The sequence below is a fragment of the Antedon bifida genome, chromosome 11, assembly GCF_963402885.1.
Source record: "Antedon bifida chromosome 11, ecAntBifi1.1, whole genome shotgun sequence".
In the NCBI taxonomy this organism is placed as follows: domain Eukaryota; kingdom Metazoa; phylum Echinodermata; class Crinoidea; order Comatulida; family Antedonidae; genus Antedon; species Antedon bifida.
This window is the reverse complement of record NC_136236.1, coordinates 3,010,762-3,028,320: the sequence shown is the minus strand read 5'-3', so window position 1 is coordinate 3,028,320 and position 17,559 is coordinate 3,010,762. Positions and strand designations below refer to the sequence as shown.

The following is a 17,559-nucleotide window of genomic DNA, read 5'->3' as shown; positions in this document are numbered from 1 at the left end:
CTCCTGGAGTCTTTCCCTTATCAAGACAAGACTAAGGTACCACCTGTAGGGATTGCCACCTCTTGACAATGGGAATCCATGACAATCCCTCCTTTGGATCACCCCTATTCTGGGGACATTTTGTTTGGTACCTGAAGTTGTCCCTTTAATAGAAGGCCTACTGTATTAAGCTTTGTCTACACTATCAAACTAGTTTGACAAAAAAAGTGTGTTGTGCCCAAATATGGTAATGATATGCCCAAATATGGTAGTGATATGACATCGTCATGTCCATATATGGGCACATCACATTTTTTTGTCACATAAAGTTTGATAGTGTAAACAGAGCTTTAGAACAACAGTGATTAAAAATAGGTTAGTTTAACAATTGTAATTATACAGTACTATATAAGCAATAGAAGCAAGTCATGGTGTACAATTATAATAATCAATTTCATCTCGAAATAATTTCTTTTGTAACGATTTGCATGGATAAGTGAAGAAGTTAATTGATTTCAATTAAATATTGACATTTTTAGAAAATTATTCTCAATTATCCGAGTTCAAAGACATGTTAACGGAAATGAAGAACAATACGTTCTATTGTATTTTGCTTATTACAAGTTTGTCGAACCTGGTAGTATCTGTGACAGCATCGATTATCTGATCACAAACCAATAGAAGATACTAAAAATAATTCATGAAATTATATTAATAGTATCTATAGATTGTCTTGTTAATGATCAGGAAATTTTACAATTTTAAGTATTGACTCGAAAAAAAAACGCTTTTGTATTTTGCTATGATTGATCAATAACTCAATCTCATCTAAATATTAGCCTTGATATTACAATATTAGACCAACGGAAATACATCACAATCCTACCTTCTAATTTAGGATAAATTTAGGCTAAATTGGTCAATTCCAATGCTTAATGTGGCAATCTAGCCAAGTCTAGTCTAATTAAGGTTGGTTCCAATTGGATGTACGTTAAGTAATTTGACCAATCATGACTCTATGGGTCATCCCAACTGTGGCTTGTGATTGGTCAATTTGTTGCATCTATGTTTTTGCATTGAGTTCAAATGGGAACCAAACTTAAATCCTTGTCTACACTATCAAAATTTATGCGACAAAAAAATGTGATGTGCCCATATATGGACACGATGACATCATATCATTACCATATTTGTGCATATCACTACCATATTTTGGCACATTACACTTTTTTTGTCTGGTATGATAGAGCTTAAGGCCTAAAAAAAAATTGATTAACATTACAGAAATGACATGTTTAGAAAAAAAGAAATGAAAATATCATAATCATCATCTCATTTTTCACCGTCAATCTTGATATTTATTTAAAAAACATATATGGAAGGGCCAAATTTCGGACGCGGTCAGCTGACAAGAACAATGTCATCTATGCCTCATGGTCTGACGGAAGTAAAGAACAATATTCTCTACTCTATTTTTAGAATTATATAAATTAATATTTACTTAAGATTGAGTTATTGATCACTCACAAAAAGAACCACATCAATATTTTACTTATTAAAAGTTTGTCGAACCTGACAGAAAGTGTGACAGCATTGATTATCTGACGCAGCATCAATAGAAGACGACAAAAATAATTCACTAAATGATATTAATAGTTTCTTTAGATTGTCTTGGTAATGATCTGGGATTTTTACAATATCAAGTATCGACCAGAAAAAACGCTTTGTATTTTGCTATGATCAATAATAATCTTGTTAAAGTATTGGCCTTGGTAAAAGAATATTATATTAGCCTAATTATACGTCGTTTGTGTAAAATTGTTGTAGGGCTTCTAGACTACTAGAAAGTGGGGTACCATGGGGATCACTGTAATAAATGCCTATTATTAGTTGTACAATAGTTTAATAAAAGTATTTATTGTTATTCCTCCATGGTAAAATTAGATATTAGGAATCATTTCATCTGCAGTTACTGCTACTTGTCTACTCTTTAATATTTTCATTGGATTATTTAGCAACTTTTTTCAGAGTAATTATACATAGACCTACTGTACTGTTGATTGTAGTCAATTATCTTAAAAACTTCTACATTGAAACAAACTAAAATTTTACATTAAAAGAATATTTATTATTATTTATTATTTAGTTTTAATAATGGCAAAATAACAATAATATATATGATATAATTAAGACATTAAAGAAAGACCATTATTGAGGAGAAGAAAACAAGGTACTGTAGTAGAAAAAAAACTTGTTATGGTCCCTCCCCTCCCTTGGATTTGCAATCAAGAGGTTGTCGGTTCAAGCCCCGGCTCTGCAGTGTTGAGTCCTTGAGCAAGATTCTTTATCCACATTGTTCCTCCCCACCCAGGTGATAGAAATGAGTACCGGTATGTAAAAAGTACTGGGAAGGAAAAAAAAAAAAGATTCGTTTGTGCGGGAGGAGTGGCGTACCCCCCACAAACATACACACTTAGTGGAGTCTGGCCCAAACGCTAAAGAAATGGAGATGGGCACCACGGCCGTTAGCATTAGCTTAGGTTTCGACTTTACCTTTTATGGTCCCTTCTTAATTGTGGTTTATGTCTGTGCGAAAAATAAGAACATTTGTTTTTATTTTATAATTAGTATTACTCAAACGTTTAGGAATTAGCCCACATTCACAATACTTGTTGTATACAGATTAATTAGCCTTCAATGTGACCTTAATTACAATGAACTAAAGACATCCTAGAGGTGTCAATTTGCTGACCTCACAGGTGACAATTTACTGACCTTATTTATTCAATGACATCACTTGTTTTGGTAGTGTTTACATCACAGTTTTTAGAGAGTCTATTGATCCTAATTCTTATTTATCTGTTTTTTCATAATAGGTATTGATGATTCGTAACTAAAGCGGAAGTTGAGTCAATGTTACATGATTCCCAAATTGACGTCAGGGTTTTCAGACAATGCCTTAGAAGTTCTGAAGGAGATCTCTTTTAATAGATAAGATTTAATAATTATGTTTATTTACAGTATTATAGTCCTGTAAGAATGATGTATCATACCTTCTATATTATAGAAATGTGTGAATATTCATCTTTTTGTATTGTAGTACTGTACCCTATCTAACATTAGGAAATTAAACTGAACTGAAATTTGAAAAGAATAATTTAGAAGGTCCTAACTTTCAATGATAAAATATCTGGATAGGAAAGCGTGGCAGTATATTTAAAATGCATCAATTATAAAGGGTGCTATATACAATATCTTGGACATCAGAAGGTCCTAACTTTCAATGATAAAATATCTGGATAGGAAAGCATGGCAGTATATTTAAAATGCATCAATTATAGAGGGCGCTATCTACAAAATCTTGGACATCAGCAGTATAGGTTAACATTCCAAGCATGGACATTTTTTTTTTCGCGCCACTCCTTTAGGCAGTTATATTCAAGAGAACGGAGGCATTAGAAAACAGTTACCATGCGGTAGCTTATAGTTTTACTACAGCTGAAAAAAATGGGCATGCGGAAAACATTTGCTTATAAATATTGAGATGCACGTAGACAGTAGTTACTTTGTGACATGAGCAGGCGTTTTTTGTAAGAAATATTTCTTGTCTAGAGTTTAAATACTAATATTTCTTTCCCATATCCAAAGAAACTGGACTACTAAAAATCCAAAGAAACAGGACTACTAAAAAACATTTTAGGGAATATTACAATACAAGTTTATGAATTTGGACGAAATGGAATATATAATCCAAAAATATTTATTCCATGTTTCATTTTACGCAAGGTCATTTTGCAATGTAGAGTGGACTAAATGAGTCCATACTTAACTGCGCAAAGATACAAGAATTTTAACTACCCTTGGAGAGGGAAGTGGTGAATTGCGAAGTGACCACACTGGTCCATTGACCAGTAACTGTATACTTGTACAGTCATACTAATACGAAAGTTTGAAAAAAAAAGCAATGAGACAGTTTATTACTGTTTATACCAAGTGTTTTATTTGCCAATGCATTACCGGTAAACAGTAGTATTTTGTATTTATTTGTTTGTAATAAACAGTTCTATGTTACAGGTATCTGCAAAATCCATCTATGCCTTCGGTTTGGGGTGACGTACATTGTGTTTCTTGGCGAACCTCATATTCTTCAAAAATTTTGGATCAACCTAGCAAACAAATACAAAAGAAATATGAGAAATTATATTAAAATTATATACAGGACAGTTACTGAAAAATTCAGTGGTGTAATAACAAAATTCTTACCCCTTTCAATGATGGGTATCTTTGAGTTTTCGGCCTCTTTATACCATTTCTGTGGTTTTTTTTACCTGTTTGGGAAAAAAAATGATAGTGAAATTAAAATGCATAATCATAACATTGCTATATTTTTTTTATCTAGCACTATATACAAAGTATACAATTTATTTTTTGGCCACAGAATTATCTTTCTTGATTATCTTGCGAACATTTTTTTTTGTACAAGGTAGGCCTACATTCTCTTATTTAGGAAACTTACTTTGATTATGACTTGTATGGTTCTTTGACTTGGCCATGGTACGCACACAGTATCAACCTTAATAGAAAGAATATTTAAGGTCATTATCAAGATACAAACTATCCAAGTTTGGCCTACGACAGCTAGCTAGGCCTAAAATATCCGACACGGAGGAGTCGAGCAATATCGATATTTATAATAGCACTTATTGTCACAATAGTGCTTTAAAATTACCAAAAAGTATTAAAATAATATTCATTCAATAGATTAAAGTAATGATTACTTTTCGATCTATTCTAAGTAATTAGATATTTAGTGATAATTTACAAGTTTATTCTCACCACTGTTTACGTCTCAAAGATGGCGATAGGAAAGGAAGATAGAGGGCGCATGTCACGGTATACTGCCACCAATGCTGCTGCAGAAAATAGGAGAGGAGAGAAACGTAAACAATGAAATAACAACAATAATAAATATGGCGGGTTATTCAGATGGTGATTTCTTGAAAGAAATGACAAACGTTCAACGCCTAATACATGAGTAAGTTTATGACAATTTAAATAAAACGTAATTAAAGCTTAGCTACCTTCTGACCATTCAAATAGTCCAGTCGAATATATTTTTGTAAGTTAGGCCTAGCTAGGAGTTAGTACTAGTGACACTCACACACCCACACACAGTGTGTGTGGTGGGGTAGTAGCCTAGTTAGTAGTAGGTAGTAGGCTACTATCTAGGCCCTAGCTAGCCTAGTGTAGGAGTAGCCCTAGCTACCTAGCTAGAGCTAATCTTATTTTATTATCAGGCCTACTATAGTACAGTACTGTATTTTAGCTAGACTAGGCTAGATAGGCCTACTAAATCTAGGCCTAGCTGTAATTAGTGTACTAACTAGTAGTAGGCCTCCTAGCCCTACTACTACTAGTATTAGGAAAGGCTTCTCTTACTTTTCCTACTAGTAACTAGTGCTACAGTAGGCATAATAATGATATTATTACTATAGGCCTAGTCTAACACTACTACTAACTAGGGCTCTATCTAAGTAAGTAACTACCTAGTCTATTCTAGTAGTAGTAGTAAGTTCACCTACTACTAGGGTCTAGTACTAATCTGTTTTTTTTTTTAAGGTTTCCAAATGATCAGCAGGGATCAGGAATTTCTCCACACATTGACAAGTTTCTCAAGGAGAGTATGAAAAGGACAAGAAACATTGAGAGTTGTGAGAAACTGGTGGAGCAATTGAAGAAAGAAATTGAGAGTTTGGAGTCTGAACTTGACTCACAGAACGAGTCACTACTCGGATTCTCAAATTCTGAGCTTGATGTCATTCAGTAAGTTTTTCATGACTCGATGTGTTGCAATAATTGTGGTGTTCTTTATTACTATACTCACCAAAACAATTGTGACAAACCACCCTATATATACCTTGATAACATGTGTTGTCTTGGAGGTGGGTGTTAAAAAGTTAAGGGTGGGTCGGGAATATTTTAGGTACCCAGACGTTTCATGGGTGGGCGCTATCATGTTAAAATTAGACTGGATAGAAGCCCTTAAAATAACTTTAGAGGCTAGGTCAAAGACTTGCACCCATCCCTCCCAGTACTACCCAATAACCTAAGAATATGGATTAATATATGTAATAGAAAGTATGGTTTTATTTACAGAGAAATGTTTAAAGTTGTAGAAGATAAAAATGGTTTTAAACCAGTGAATGTACAGCTGAAACCACCTGATGTAAGTAGTACTTTTGTCAATGCTATATTAATGAGGCTCACTCCAGCTCAGGATTCCTCCTTCCCTTTGACAGCTAGAATGAATCTATGAACTACTTTTGGTATCTATTTTTGACAAACTATAGTAATATTAGCACTTTTTAACAATGTTTAAAATATCCTGGATCTGCACTGACTACCTTATAATATAATAATAATATATGGTACTACTAGCAGGTACCTGTCCAATGGATTCTAGTATTGGATTTTGGATTAGTGCTATTATATTTTAGATTTTTTTTTACATTACCAGATCGCTGTACATACATCAAATACAATTATACACGCAATCAAACTTACGATAACAATTTATAAATTAGTGTAGTATTATTAATATAGGCCATTTCCAACAAAACATTAACTTCTACAGATAAACAACACAAGTGAAAAAAATGATTACAATCAAATGAGAGTCATTGTGTTCCAAGCATATCGCCTCATTGCGTATTAAATATTTTTTTTGCAGAATTCTCTTATGGCATCTCTTACTGGCATTCATTTTGATGATTTTACCCGGAAAGCAATTGGTCAAGAAGACGGCAGCATCATTATTAGGCAGCACCTCCAAGGGCATTGTTACAATCAAAAATTTGATGTCATGTTTGATGTTGCTGAAGTACAGGTAAGACCATAGAGGTGATACAAATACTAGAGGGTGTACTAGACGACTGAAAATTGAGTCCATTAGAAGATTGTTGTAGTTCCCTTACAATCTTGTATTGTAACTGTAAAGCTGTATGTGAAAAAAATGTGATGTGCCCAAATATGGTAGTAATATGACACCATCATTATGTCCATATATGGGCACATCACATTTTGTTGTCACATAAACTTTGATAGTGTAGACAGAGTTTAAGATGTTAAAACTTATACACCAGTACACATCCTAGATAAATAAAATATTATGACTAGCACCCTCTTTTTATGAAGCTATCTATCAACAGCATCTACAACATCTTTGATGGCGCCCTCTAATTTAAGTAATATACATTTTGAATTGACTTTTTGAGATTCAATTAAAATTCTTGCAAATATCTGAAAGTCTCTCAAAACCAGGCATTCCCAAATTTATTTAGCATTTGAAAATAGAAAAATCCTGTAATATGAAATAAAGTAGGCCTATGCTTATTACACAATCTTCACTCAATTAAAACGATAATTGCTTAATTTAACTACAATATGAAAAACCTTGAAATTTATTAATTAGTTCACTAAGGTGTTAATTACTTATTGAACTTGAAATAATTGGAATGACATTTACTTTGACTAAATTTGGAAACGTAGACTGTCCAGGGTTATTAATTGCCTAATATGGTGTTAATCACTTATATAGTATTATTAACATGATTTATGCTCTGTTGGCAACAGCAGCATTTATATCTTATAATAGTTTGATTTGGTACTAGGTCAGTGTACAGTGTCTATTTAATGTAGTGTAAATAATGTGTAGTGTTGCCGATATAGTATTTTGGTTTATATAATATGCTATAGGCTTTCAATTGATTTATATGGTGAGGTCCAACTATTTATTAAATATCTTAATTACAGTAGAATTCCTTATTAAAGGGACAATTTCAGTTGATAATGATAATCACTATGGCCATCTCTATTAAGGGGACACTTCTATTAAGGAGACACTCTTATTAAGGGGACACTCCTATTAAGGGGATACTAGGTTAGGTACCGAAAAAAGGTGTCCCCTTAGTAGAGGTTCTACTGACATATTAAGTCTATTAAAAATTTTGAAATTAAAAATCTTCATTTATAAACTGTTTTTTTAGTCGATTACAAGAATACCAGGGCATGCTTCAACGATCTCCGAAACTGAAGTCATTGTCACACAACTGAAAATAAAAGTTGACACAAAAATTGAAGAACATCTTAAGAAATTTATAGAGAAATGCGAAAGTAGGCAGAACCTGCAACCATTCTTTCAAACGTACTCGCAATTTGCAGAATGGTATGATTACCGAAGTAGGACCTACGAACATTTTAAGGTATAGTTTGTCTTTTTCATGTCTTCATATCAAACTATCCCACACACAAACTATAAACCTAAAGGTTTGTCTACACTATCAAACTAGTTTGACAAAAAATAGGTGATGTGCACAAATATGGTAGTGATATGCCTAAATATGGTAGTGATATGACATCATGTCCATATATGGGCACATCACATTTTTTTGTCGCATAAAGTTTGATAGTGTAAACAGAGCTTTAATATCAAAACCATAACATATACCACCAAACAAAAATTTCAAATTTGTTTGACATATCTTCTTAATTCCTTATTCTTTTTATGTCGCTATCAATGACAATAAAGAAGGATAAATATTTGTATGTTTGACCTGTTGTCAGTTTATCATTTTCAACCCATTTTTTTTCTGCCTGTTTACTCCTAAATTTATAAATCAAACTGACAGCTTTTGATATTTTCTTCGCCCATCCCAAAAATATTTTACCAACGGAGGCACCATGAAAAATGAATTCGCCCATTTTTTTCACTCGCAGCTGTCGATGATGACAGAATAAAGAGGGAGAATTCAAAATATCCTACCCTTCTTGAAAACTGTAACTGTATTATTGTTACGTGGAGTCAAATTTAGGAATGTAACTCTTTAATTTCTGTGTTTTTTACCCCCCTTCCCCAGAGACAACTCGATGGTATTTTTAAGCAAGATCAGAGGGGTTTGCCATAAACCATTATTTCTATTTAACCTAGGAGATACATAATTAAATGTTTTGACATTTTTAAACAGTTTAATTTCGAAGCAGTTATAGATGCTGTTAAATTAAAGTAACTGACTTTCCACCATTAGCTATGGGTGACTTTAAACATTTCCCAAATTAGAGAGAGACCCACCCACACCTTCCACATCACCCTGAAACCCCTAATTCTAACTGATTTAAAAACTCCAAAAATGCATCGACTCAAATGAAGCATTCAGTCCAGAATCATGTTTACTAAATTCAATTTTCAGGCCAATTATTTTAGGAATTCAATGAATTATGGTATTTTGATATTTGTATGATTTTTTTTTAAAGTTCTGCTCCAATGAAATTTTTGAATTAACCTGTTTTGATCATGTGACCAGCTGATGAATCTACCACCTGCCTAATTCCCCCCTATCTCGGCTCGTAAACAGGTCATCTTAAGTCCAAAAAAACCCTTGGTTGAAATGTTGGTAGGAGGATAAAACATCTAAAATCAGGGGCCTCAGGTCTCTTCGTTACGCTACTTAGCTATCTACAAATTTAATTAATTGTTCATTTCACATTTATCACAGACAAAAATTTTAATTTCTAGTATGACATGAGATTGTTGACATATTATGTTGTTTACTGCTCATCATATTTTATTCTTTACAATTATGGAAGTGACGTGACCTGACTGATGATGCAGTAGATATGGAAGTCATGAAGGGGATAAAAACAATGTCTGACTTTAGAATATAAACTGTACATGACATGAAAAGGGTACACAACCTAAATGAATAAACAGATTTACAGATATACTGTTCTCCTATAAAGCTCTGTCTACACTATCAAACTAATTTGACAAAAAAAGTGTGATGTGCCTAAATATGGTAGTGATACATGCCTAAATATGGTAATGTTATGAAATTATCATGTCCATATATGGGCACATCACATATTTTGTCACATACACTTTAATATACTGTAGTTGTGACAGAGCTTAACAGTGTGTGAAAGCATTTAGTGTGACAGCGTTCTTTTTTTCCTTCCCATATTGATTTACCATTTGAAACATTCAATAGTACACCTCAATATAAAATTAAATTACATTTAAACTACATGATAAAACATTTACTGTCTTCCTGCCTGTCTCTAGTTTGATATATCTTCTGCTCAGTAAAAAGACACTGTTACTGCTCACTGTCTGTATTCCTGTGGTTTGAATATAACTCTCCTGAGATCTGCCTATATTTAGTAAAATAATTGCAAATGTACAAACCATATAAGTCATTTGTAGTCAGACTTTTAAAGAATGTTTTTTCTATTATATCTGTAAAAAAAAAGTTTGTACAGTCAATTTAAAACATGGAATTTTTTAAATAAATATTAATTTTAGATTATTTTTTTTTTAAGATTACAAAAAAAGTGATTTATTAACTTCAAAGCATATTATGGTATTAAACTGACATTCCAATACATTGCTTAGTTTTATTTAAAAAATGAATAAATAAATTAAGAGTGAATTTCAGACGCTTTTAATATTAATAGGTACTTTTTCGAACTTTGTGTAGGCAGGGCGTAGGCTATTTGACAGCGTATGTCATAAATTAAACTCTAAATTCAAAGACAAATAAAAAATGAATAAATTAACTTAAAAGGTCATCACCTAATTCGCTTATGACATCTTTAGTGTATTGTTAGTAACAAAAATACTTAAAATTTGCCAATGGAGTGACTTATGGTACCTGGAGACTTGGACTGTAGGTAGCTTACTGTCATTTTGTGAAAATATATGATACAAGTACTTGGTAACATGCTTTAGTAATTAATTGAAATATGTAAAGGTGGACATGGCTTGACCACTAGTGAACAAATCAAGTTTTGACCACAAGTAAAGCAATACCATTTGCACACTGGTGATATTTATTTGATACCTACGATTGGACATGATTAGGTTTACAATTTGTAGGCCTTGGGCCCCTATTCCAAAAATCCAGTGGATCCTCCACTGCATGTCAATGTGAACAAATAATGTTTTCAAATGTTTTGAACATAAAGAGGGACACCACTATTAAGAGGAAACTTGTTAAATAAATATATTACTTTATAAATAAAACACTAATGCCAAATCCTAGTATTCAGTGGAAACTCCAAATATTTGGACACCCATATTCATGTGACATGACCTTCCTATAGTTTAATCAAACACATAATTGGATCTTAAATTGTATTCTCTTTTGAATTGAATATAGTGGCACTTGATAGGAATGTTCCTGTTGGCCTACCTTTTATTTACAGGCACCTACAGACACAATACACTTGTTATTAATAATACTTACCAAACATTATTTATTAAGTCTTATCAGTGTTAACTGGCTGGTCAAGGTCTAAATTGTGAATTTATTGGTGATAAAATCAATAAACTCAAATTATATTTAATCCACAAAAATGAAAATAACAGTACTGAGTGTATGGGAATGTTTCTAATGATGGATAAATTCAATTTGTTGAAAGGAATGGTACAAATGAATGTCTTATGCTACCTCTAGGCTATCAATCTTGGCCTGTAATTGCTGGCTGTCTTGTTAAAAGTGTATCATGAATTATTGATAGTGCCATTGACTTTGAAACCCTTCTAGAAATGTGGATATTATGTTACTGGGTTGATGTAGACAGTTTATTTTTTGGAGTGAAACTTATAGACTGTAAAAGTAAATGATCAGCACAACACTCAGCTGAAATTGGGGTAAATTTTAAAAATGATTAGACGCTAGAATAACTTTGAAATTAAAATCAAGAGTTATAGAGTAAATAATAGCAAGTTTAATAAGAACTTTTGTGGATTTTAAACCTTAATGCTCTACAAAGTTTTAGCCATTTGATTTGTTTAAACTTCAATTTGTTTGTGTGTTACGAGAAATTGCTACCAATTTTGTATTATGTTTATGAACACAATATTAGATGACGGTTGTCACATGATGCTTTGTATTATTTTTTATTGTATTTATATGTTTCATATGGACAGTTTGTCTGAAATAAAGTTGAATTGAATTGAATTGAATTATCATTACAAAACACAAGGAAGACTCATAAAAATGATAGCGTAGTTACTGTAATAATTCGGACAAAAATGTTTTGAGTCAAAAGGGCAATATGGGGTAGATTTGCTTCTATCCCCTAAGCATCTAATAATGACATTAAAATATGGTTTCTCTAATGATAATTCTCTAGTGTTTCCTTTTCTCTTTCAGGAGGCTTTCGACAAGGAAATATCGCTGCCCAATGGGAGTACAGGATCTCTTCTTCAGTTCACGTTGCCAGGTCAGACAAGGTGGGGATTAGGAAATTGGTTATTTGGCTAAAAATTATTATTATTTGTATGATTTTGTTCTAAAATGTGATTGACATACTGTAATGTAATAGACAAATCATGTCAAAATTATTGTACTGTAGTAACTACATTGTTTAAAGCTTTGTCTACACTATTAAACTTTATGTGACAATGTGATGTGCCCATATATGGATATGATGATGTCATATCACTACCATATTTGGGTATATCACTACCATATTTAGGCACATCACACTTTTTTGTCAAACTAGTTTGATAGTGTAGACAGAGCTTTAGTCATGAGTTTGTTGCAATGTAGGAGTATTGGCAGTCACTGTATTAAACGGTGTGCATGATTACTAAAAATAAATAGCTTGCTAAATAAATTATTATATTTGAACTCTCTGTATATGTTTGTCTTCCAGAATCGTGTTCCTTTTGAGTTGGGACATCCACATTGATGAAGAGGACAAAGTTCACCAGGTCATTGACCTCGTTCCAAAATCATCGTCAACAGGTAAGCTAATGAGTGGTTTTGATTGGTCAATATTTGCTAATTTAATAATCAATATTTCAACTTTATTTTGAAAGTTTCAATATTTTTTGTACTTTGCAGTTTATGATGTTGACGACAATGAATTTTTAAAAAGTGTACCAGATAAGTTTTTGTTGATGGTGAAGACCCTCGGCATGGAGCACGCCCTCAGTACTCTGTTTAAAAGCATCTGTGAACAATAATTTACTGGATATTAAATATGTGAGTAAATGATTATGATTCGTTCGTCGTGCAGTTTTTAAGCGCACCACAAAACACAAACAAAAATGCAGTAGAAAGATTTTTTATGGAAAATATAACTATTGTAGAACCCTTATTAAGGGAATACCTTTAGGACGAAATAAAGTGTCTCCTTGATAGGTATTGGATGTAATGATAAAGCATACGCTAGTTATTTCCTCTTGTTTCATATTCCACTGAATTAGCTGTAGTGTTGAAATTACTGATTCTTTCACCCCCAATAAGAAGGGGTTGTAACTGTAACTTTATTTTGTTAATATTATAGCACGCACCAGCATCGCAGCTGTAGTTTTTCCCTTCCTCATTCTTGCATGATTAAACTGCTCAGACATACATAGATTATTGCATTCGTTCCACCAGGGACCTTCCACTTCATTCAATATACACAATATTTAATGCACATGGATAGGCCTGACAGCTGGGTTGAACATAAACAATGGTTTGGATTTGAATAATATAGATATATAATTGTATCTGTTATTATATCATGATTAATGTATTACTTTAATATATCTTCTCACGATAAGTGTGGTACCATCAACCCATTAGATTTCTTCTTTTTTTTATATGTACATTTAGTGTAGGACTTTTAGGACTTTGTTCATTTCAGACTATATTTACGCTATACAAAATATTTACTCCTGATTGTTAAACAAAACAAATTATCATTATTTCTTAAATTAAATTAGAATTAAATAGAATATCAATTTAAAAAAAAAAGAGGATAATTTAATGAAGAAAGAACAATAATTAAAACTGTTGCATCAAAAAGTCGAGCAGTGTTTTTTATAAGAAATATTTCTTAAATTGTTTGTGCTGATATGCCTATAGTTTTCAACACCCCTGTTTTTAACCAAAGAATATCTTAACTTTTTAGATGGATTATTAAATTAATTGGTGCAATTTGTGTCATGGAAAAAAGAACACATCTATCCTGAAAATGTAGATGAGTTCGTGTAGAGCGCAGCAGATGATCAGTAACTGAAGATTTAAAGGCTGCTGAAGAAAAAAAAAATCCTTTTGGGAGGGTTGTTTGGATTTGACGATAAAAGACTATTTTGACTAAAGAGTCAATTCATCCCTGTATCTATCATCACTGGTACATTCAAAGTCTATTACTGTAATGTACTTGCAATGTAAAGGGTCAATTCATCCCATGATTTGTATACCTGTCAGTATGTATTATGTATATATTATGGTAGGTGTATTCACTGTACATTATTTTAAAATATTTTAACTAATAATGATTGTATATTAGATTTTTTTATAATATTGAACTACCTAGAGTTTAGAATACAGGTACAGACCAAATACCATATTTGGCCTATTAATGGACTATTATTATTATTAATTATAATACATTTTAAACCACATTAATTGTAAGAATATATTGTGAGCCATTGGTTCACCTAAGCACAATGTAAATAATTGTACATTTCTATATAAAATGTGTATTTGTACAGCACTAATACTAATACATGTTTGTAAATCACTTTTAAAAAACAAAAGAAAAACAATTAATTTTTGTATTTAAACTGATTACACATTTGTTCACCCACTTTCATTTGACATTCGATTTTTGCGTGAACGGCGTTCCATACATATGACTCAATAGCATTTTCAGTTGTTACTTAAACTTTGTCAACAAAGATTAAATAGTAAAAGTGCCAAATTCAGGTTTTAATATACATGTCAAAGTGGCTTGAAAAATATTAAAGTCATTATCCGCGCGACACACTATATTAGCCGACGCATGATGATCGTGTATCAGCACGCACTTTGGGTAAGATAAGCTATGTTCCACACTGAAATGCCAAAATGCTGCAAGTTTCATGCAGAAAACGCGTCCTCAAAAACTATAGATATACTCTATATTTTGCAGCAATGTCCATGTATGTGCTTCATGCATGCATACAAGTCGACGCACTTCATTTTAGGGTGCTGTATCTGCGAATGTCAAGCGCTAGTGTCGGTATATTTGTGTACGTGCACGGTGACGCGTGCGCAGTGCCGCGTTCTCATTGGGCTATACAAGTCACTCATCCACTTGACCAGGTCAGTGCTGACCTGAGCCTTGCAGCAGTTTACAAGGCAGCAATGGTCTTCCTCGGTCACATTGAAATTAAATTAACAACGTTTATTCGTCGGGTTATCTTCAATTTCCATGTTGTGTTGATTCATTAGAATTCTAAAAAAAAATTGAGTCATTTTCGTGATATTAAACGATAAGTCACGTGAGTGTATCAGGTGATTGATAGCAGACGACAGGACGGCATCCGTCACTAATCCAACACGAGTTGGGAGTCACTCGTAGTAAATCACGGTTGTGCTTTATTGAGGGTGGACGGACACTTTATCAACTGCCTTAATTTGTCTACAGGTAGTGTTCGTTGAATGGACAGTTTAAACTCGACAAAAAGGCGCCAATATAATGTACTATTATAGCCTGCCGACAAAAAAAAAAAGGCGCGATAAATGCTTCATCATTTTCAAGATTCAATACCTTAATACAAGTTTTCCATTCTAGTTTTCGTTAGAGAAATTGACAGTTTCAACTCGACAAGAAAAGGCGCCAGTATAATGTACTATTATAGCCTGCCGACAAAAAAAAGGCGCGATAAATGCTTCATCATTTGCCAGATTCAATACCTTAATAAAAAGCGTATTTTTGTTTAGTGTTTTTTACATCGTTAATGAAAGACACTTTCACATTTTACTCTAGGCCTATCAGTATCGTTTTAAAAAAGGTACCGGTAACGCACTTCCTAGGGTTCAAATGACATATTGATTGTCATTAACATGACATGTACATGACACAAGGTAAACACGTCACAACTCCGGTGGTCCCAAAACCACAGATAATCAGTGAACAAGTTCGGTAATCTTCAATCAAGGGTACCGCCTTGATTTGCTTAAATATCTCATGTAAAAATATCTGTGTAATGCGTTTTCCATTGTTTTCGCAATTTATGCGGTCGTTTGTGCTAAATCGTTTACATTTATAGTTTTATAACGGTCGTTCGTTCAATATGATTGTGCAGAACTTTTTAAAAGTATATATGGGAAGCGTATGGGCCCTAAATGCTGCCCATAGTGAAATATAATTTCTGATTAGGAGTGTAAATACACTTGTTATGACGTGTAAAGTGCATATATACACATCTACTTGTGTTGTATAGGACATAAGTTGTGCGTAGCACGTGCCTATGTTAAAGGTATACGGAAACACCCACTATTGGTTTTTCCAAAAAAAAAAAAAAAAACCACCGATATAATAAACAAACACAAACAGTTTATATTATAATATCGTAGAGTCTAGACCGTTATTTATCTTGACTCATCATCATGGAAAACAGCCGGGAAAAAGCTGTTTCCTACGCTACTCGCTTTCCTGATTAAGCTGATAGTGCCGCTACTTGTACAGGCTTAAGTGATGACAACGTAATTCGTAATTTAAATTGATCGTTTCCGTTTCTAGCACATGTGGGTATTTTAGTAGAGAGTTTAATGACACCCATGAGGTGCAATACATGCACGCAATACGCCTATGTGCAAATTGTTCGAAACAATAATAAACCCTTGTTGGTGCACATGAACCGAATTTAGTCCTATTGTGAATTTTTAACGCGCGCGGTGCATTACATTACATTACTTCACGCATACGTAGACTTTTATCAACGTTGCGCCAGTCGTAAGGGCAATATTCTATTTGATAATCTCTCAATATTATATTATTTTATAAATGAAACCCATAAGTATACCCATGACCAGTTTCTCAAGAATCATAAATCTGCCCTCAAACTATAGGCCTAAGCCCGGAATTTCAATTCGGTGGCCGGATAAAAACAATCGATGTAGGCCTATTGCGCGTTAAGTTTGGGGTACCCTAGATTTTTACTGAGGTGTATCAAGACCAACTGAAGCAAAAACACTAAACCGTGAGAAAATTGCGCTATCCATAAATGGAATGATTTGCTATTGTTGTCACAAAAGATTCGCATCATTGCGCTTGATATCAATATTATATTTTTTAACGAAATGATTGTCACCTCTACATGTGTAGTGATAAAACTAAAGCACCACGTAACACAAAGTTAACGCGTGCGTCTTGGCGCGTACACAAGTAACGCGTGTGTCCTGGCGCGTACAAAAGTAGCGTCTGCGTCCTGGCGTATACAAAAGTAACGCCTGCGTCCTGGCGCGTACAAAAGGAACGCCTGAGTCATTGCGCGTACAAAAGTAACGCTGCGTCCTGACGCGTACAAAAGTAACGCCTGCGTACAGGCGCGTACAAAATTAATGCGTGTGTCCTGGCGCGTACAAAAGTAACGCGTGTGTCCTGGCGCGTACAAAAGTCGTACCATTTTATCAACGTTTTAACGCGCTGGTTAAAAATTCTATATATTCGCCACGTAGGTCAATTATGTACTCATTAAAAATGTTAAAAACTGAATTATTGCTTCATTATATCACTAATTGAAATACAATAGTA

The 17,559-nt window shown here is 33.2% G+C and overlaps 2 protein-coding genes across 2 annotated transcripts; one reads left to right on the top strand and one right to left on the bottom strand.

Annotated features, from left to right (window-relative positions):
- Positions 1 to 3,952: 3,952 nt before the first annotated feature.
- LOC144855846 (large ribosomal subunit protein eL29-like) lies at positions 3,953 to 4,903 on the bottom strand. The gene is made up of 4 exons (XM_078713790.1): positions 4,816 to 4,903; positions 4,496 to 4,552; positions 4,243 to 4,307; positions 3,953 to 4,145 (listed from the first exon to the last, which is right to left on the bottom strand). Exons 2-4 carry the CDS (start codon positions 4,530 to 4,532, stop codon positions 4,071 to 4,073), a joined length of 177 nt encoding a protein of 58 aa, XP_078569916.1. The 5' UTR covers positions 4,533 to 4,552; positions 4,816 to 4,903; the 3' UTR covers positions 3,953 to 4,070.
- LOC144855824 (centromere protein P-like) lies at positions 4,887 to 14,597 on the top strand. The gene is made up of 9 exons (XM_078713766.1): positions 4,887 to 5,014; positions 5,599 to 5,802; positions 6,136 to 6,205; positions 6,710 to 6,865; positions 8,025 to 8,240; positions 12,192 to 12,271; positions 12,697 to 12,788; positions 12,888 to 13,028; positions 13,945 to 14,597. The coding sequence occupies exons 1-8, from the start codon at positions 4,887 to 4,889 to the stop codon at positions 13,007 to 13,009; spliced, it is 1,068 nt and encodes a 355-aa protein (XP_078569892.1). The 3' UTR covers positions 13,010 to 13,028; positions 13,945 to 14,597.
- Positions 14,598 to 17,559: the final 2,962 nt, after the last annotated feature.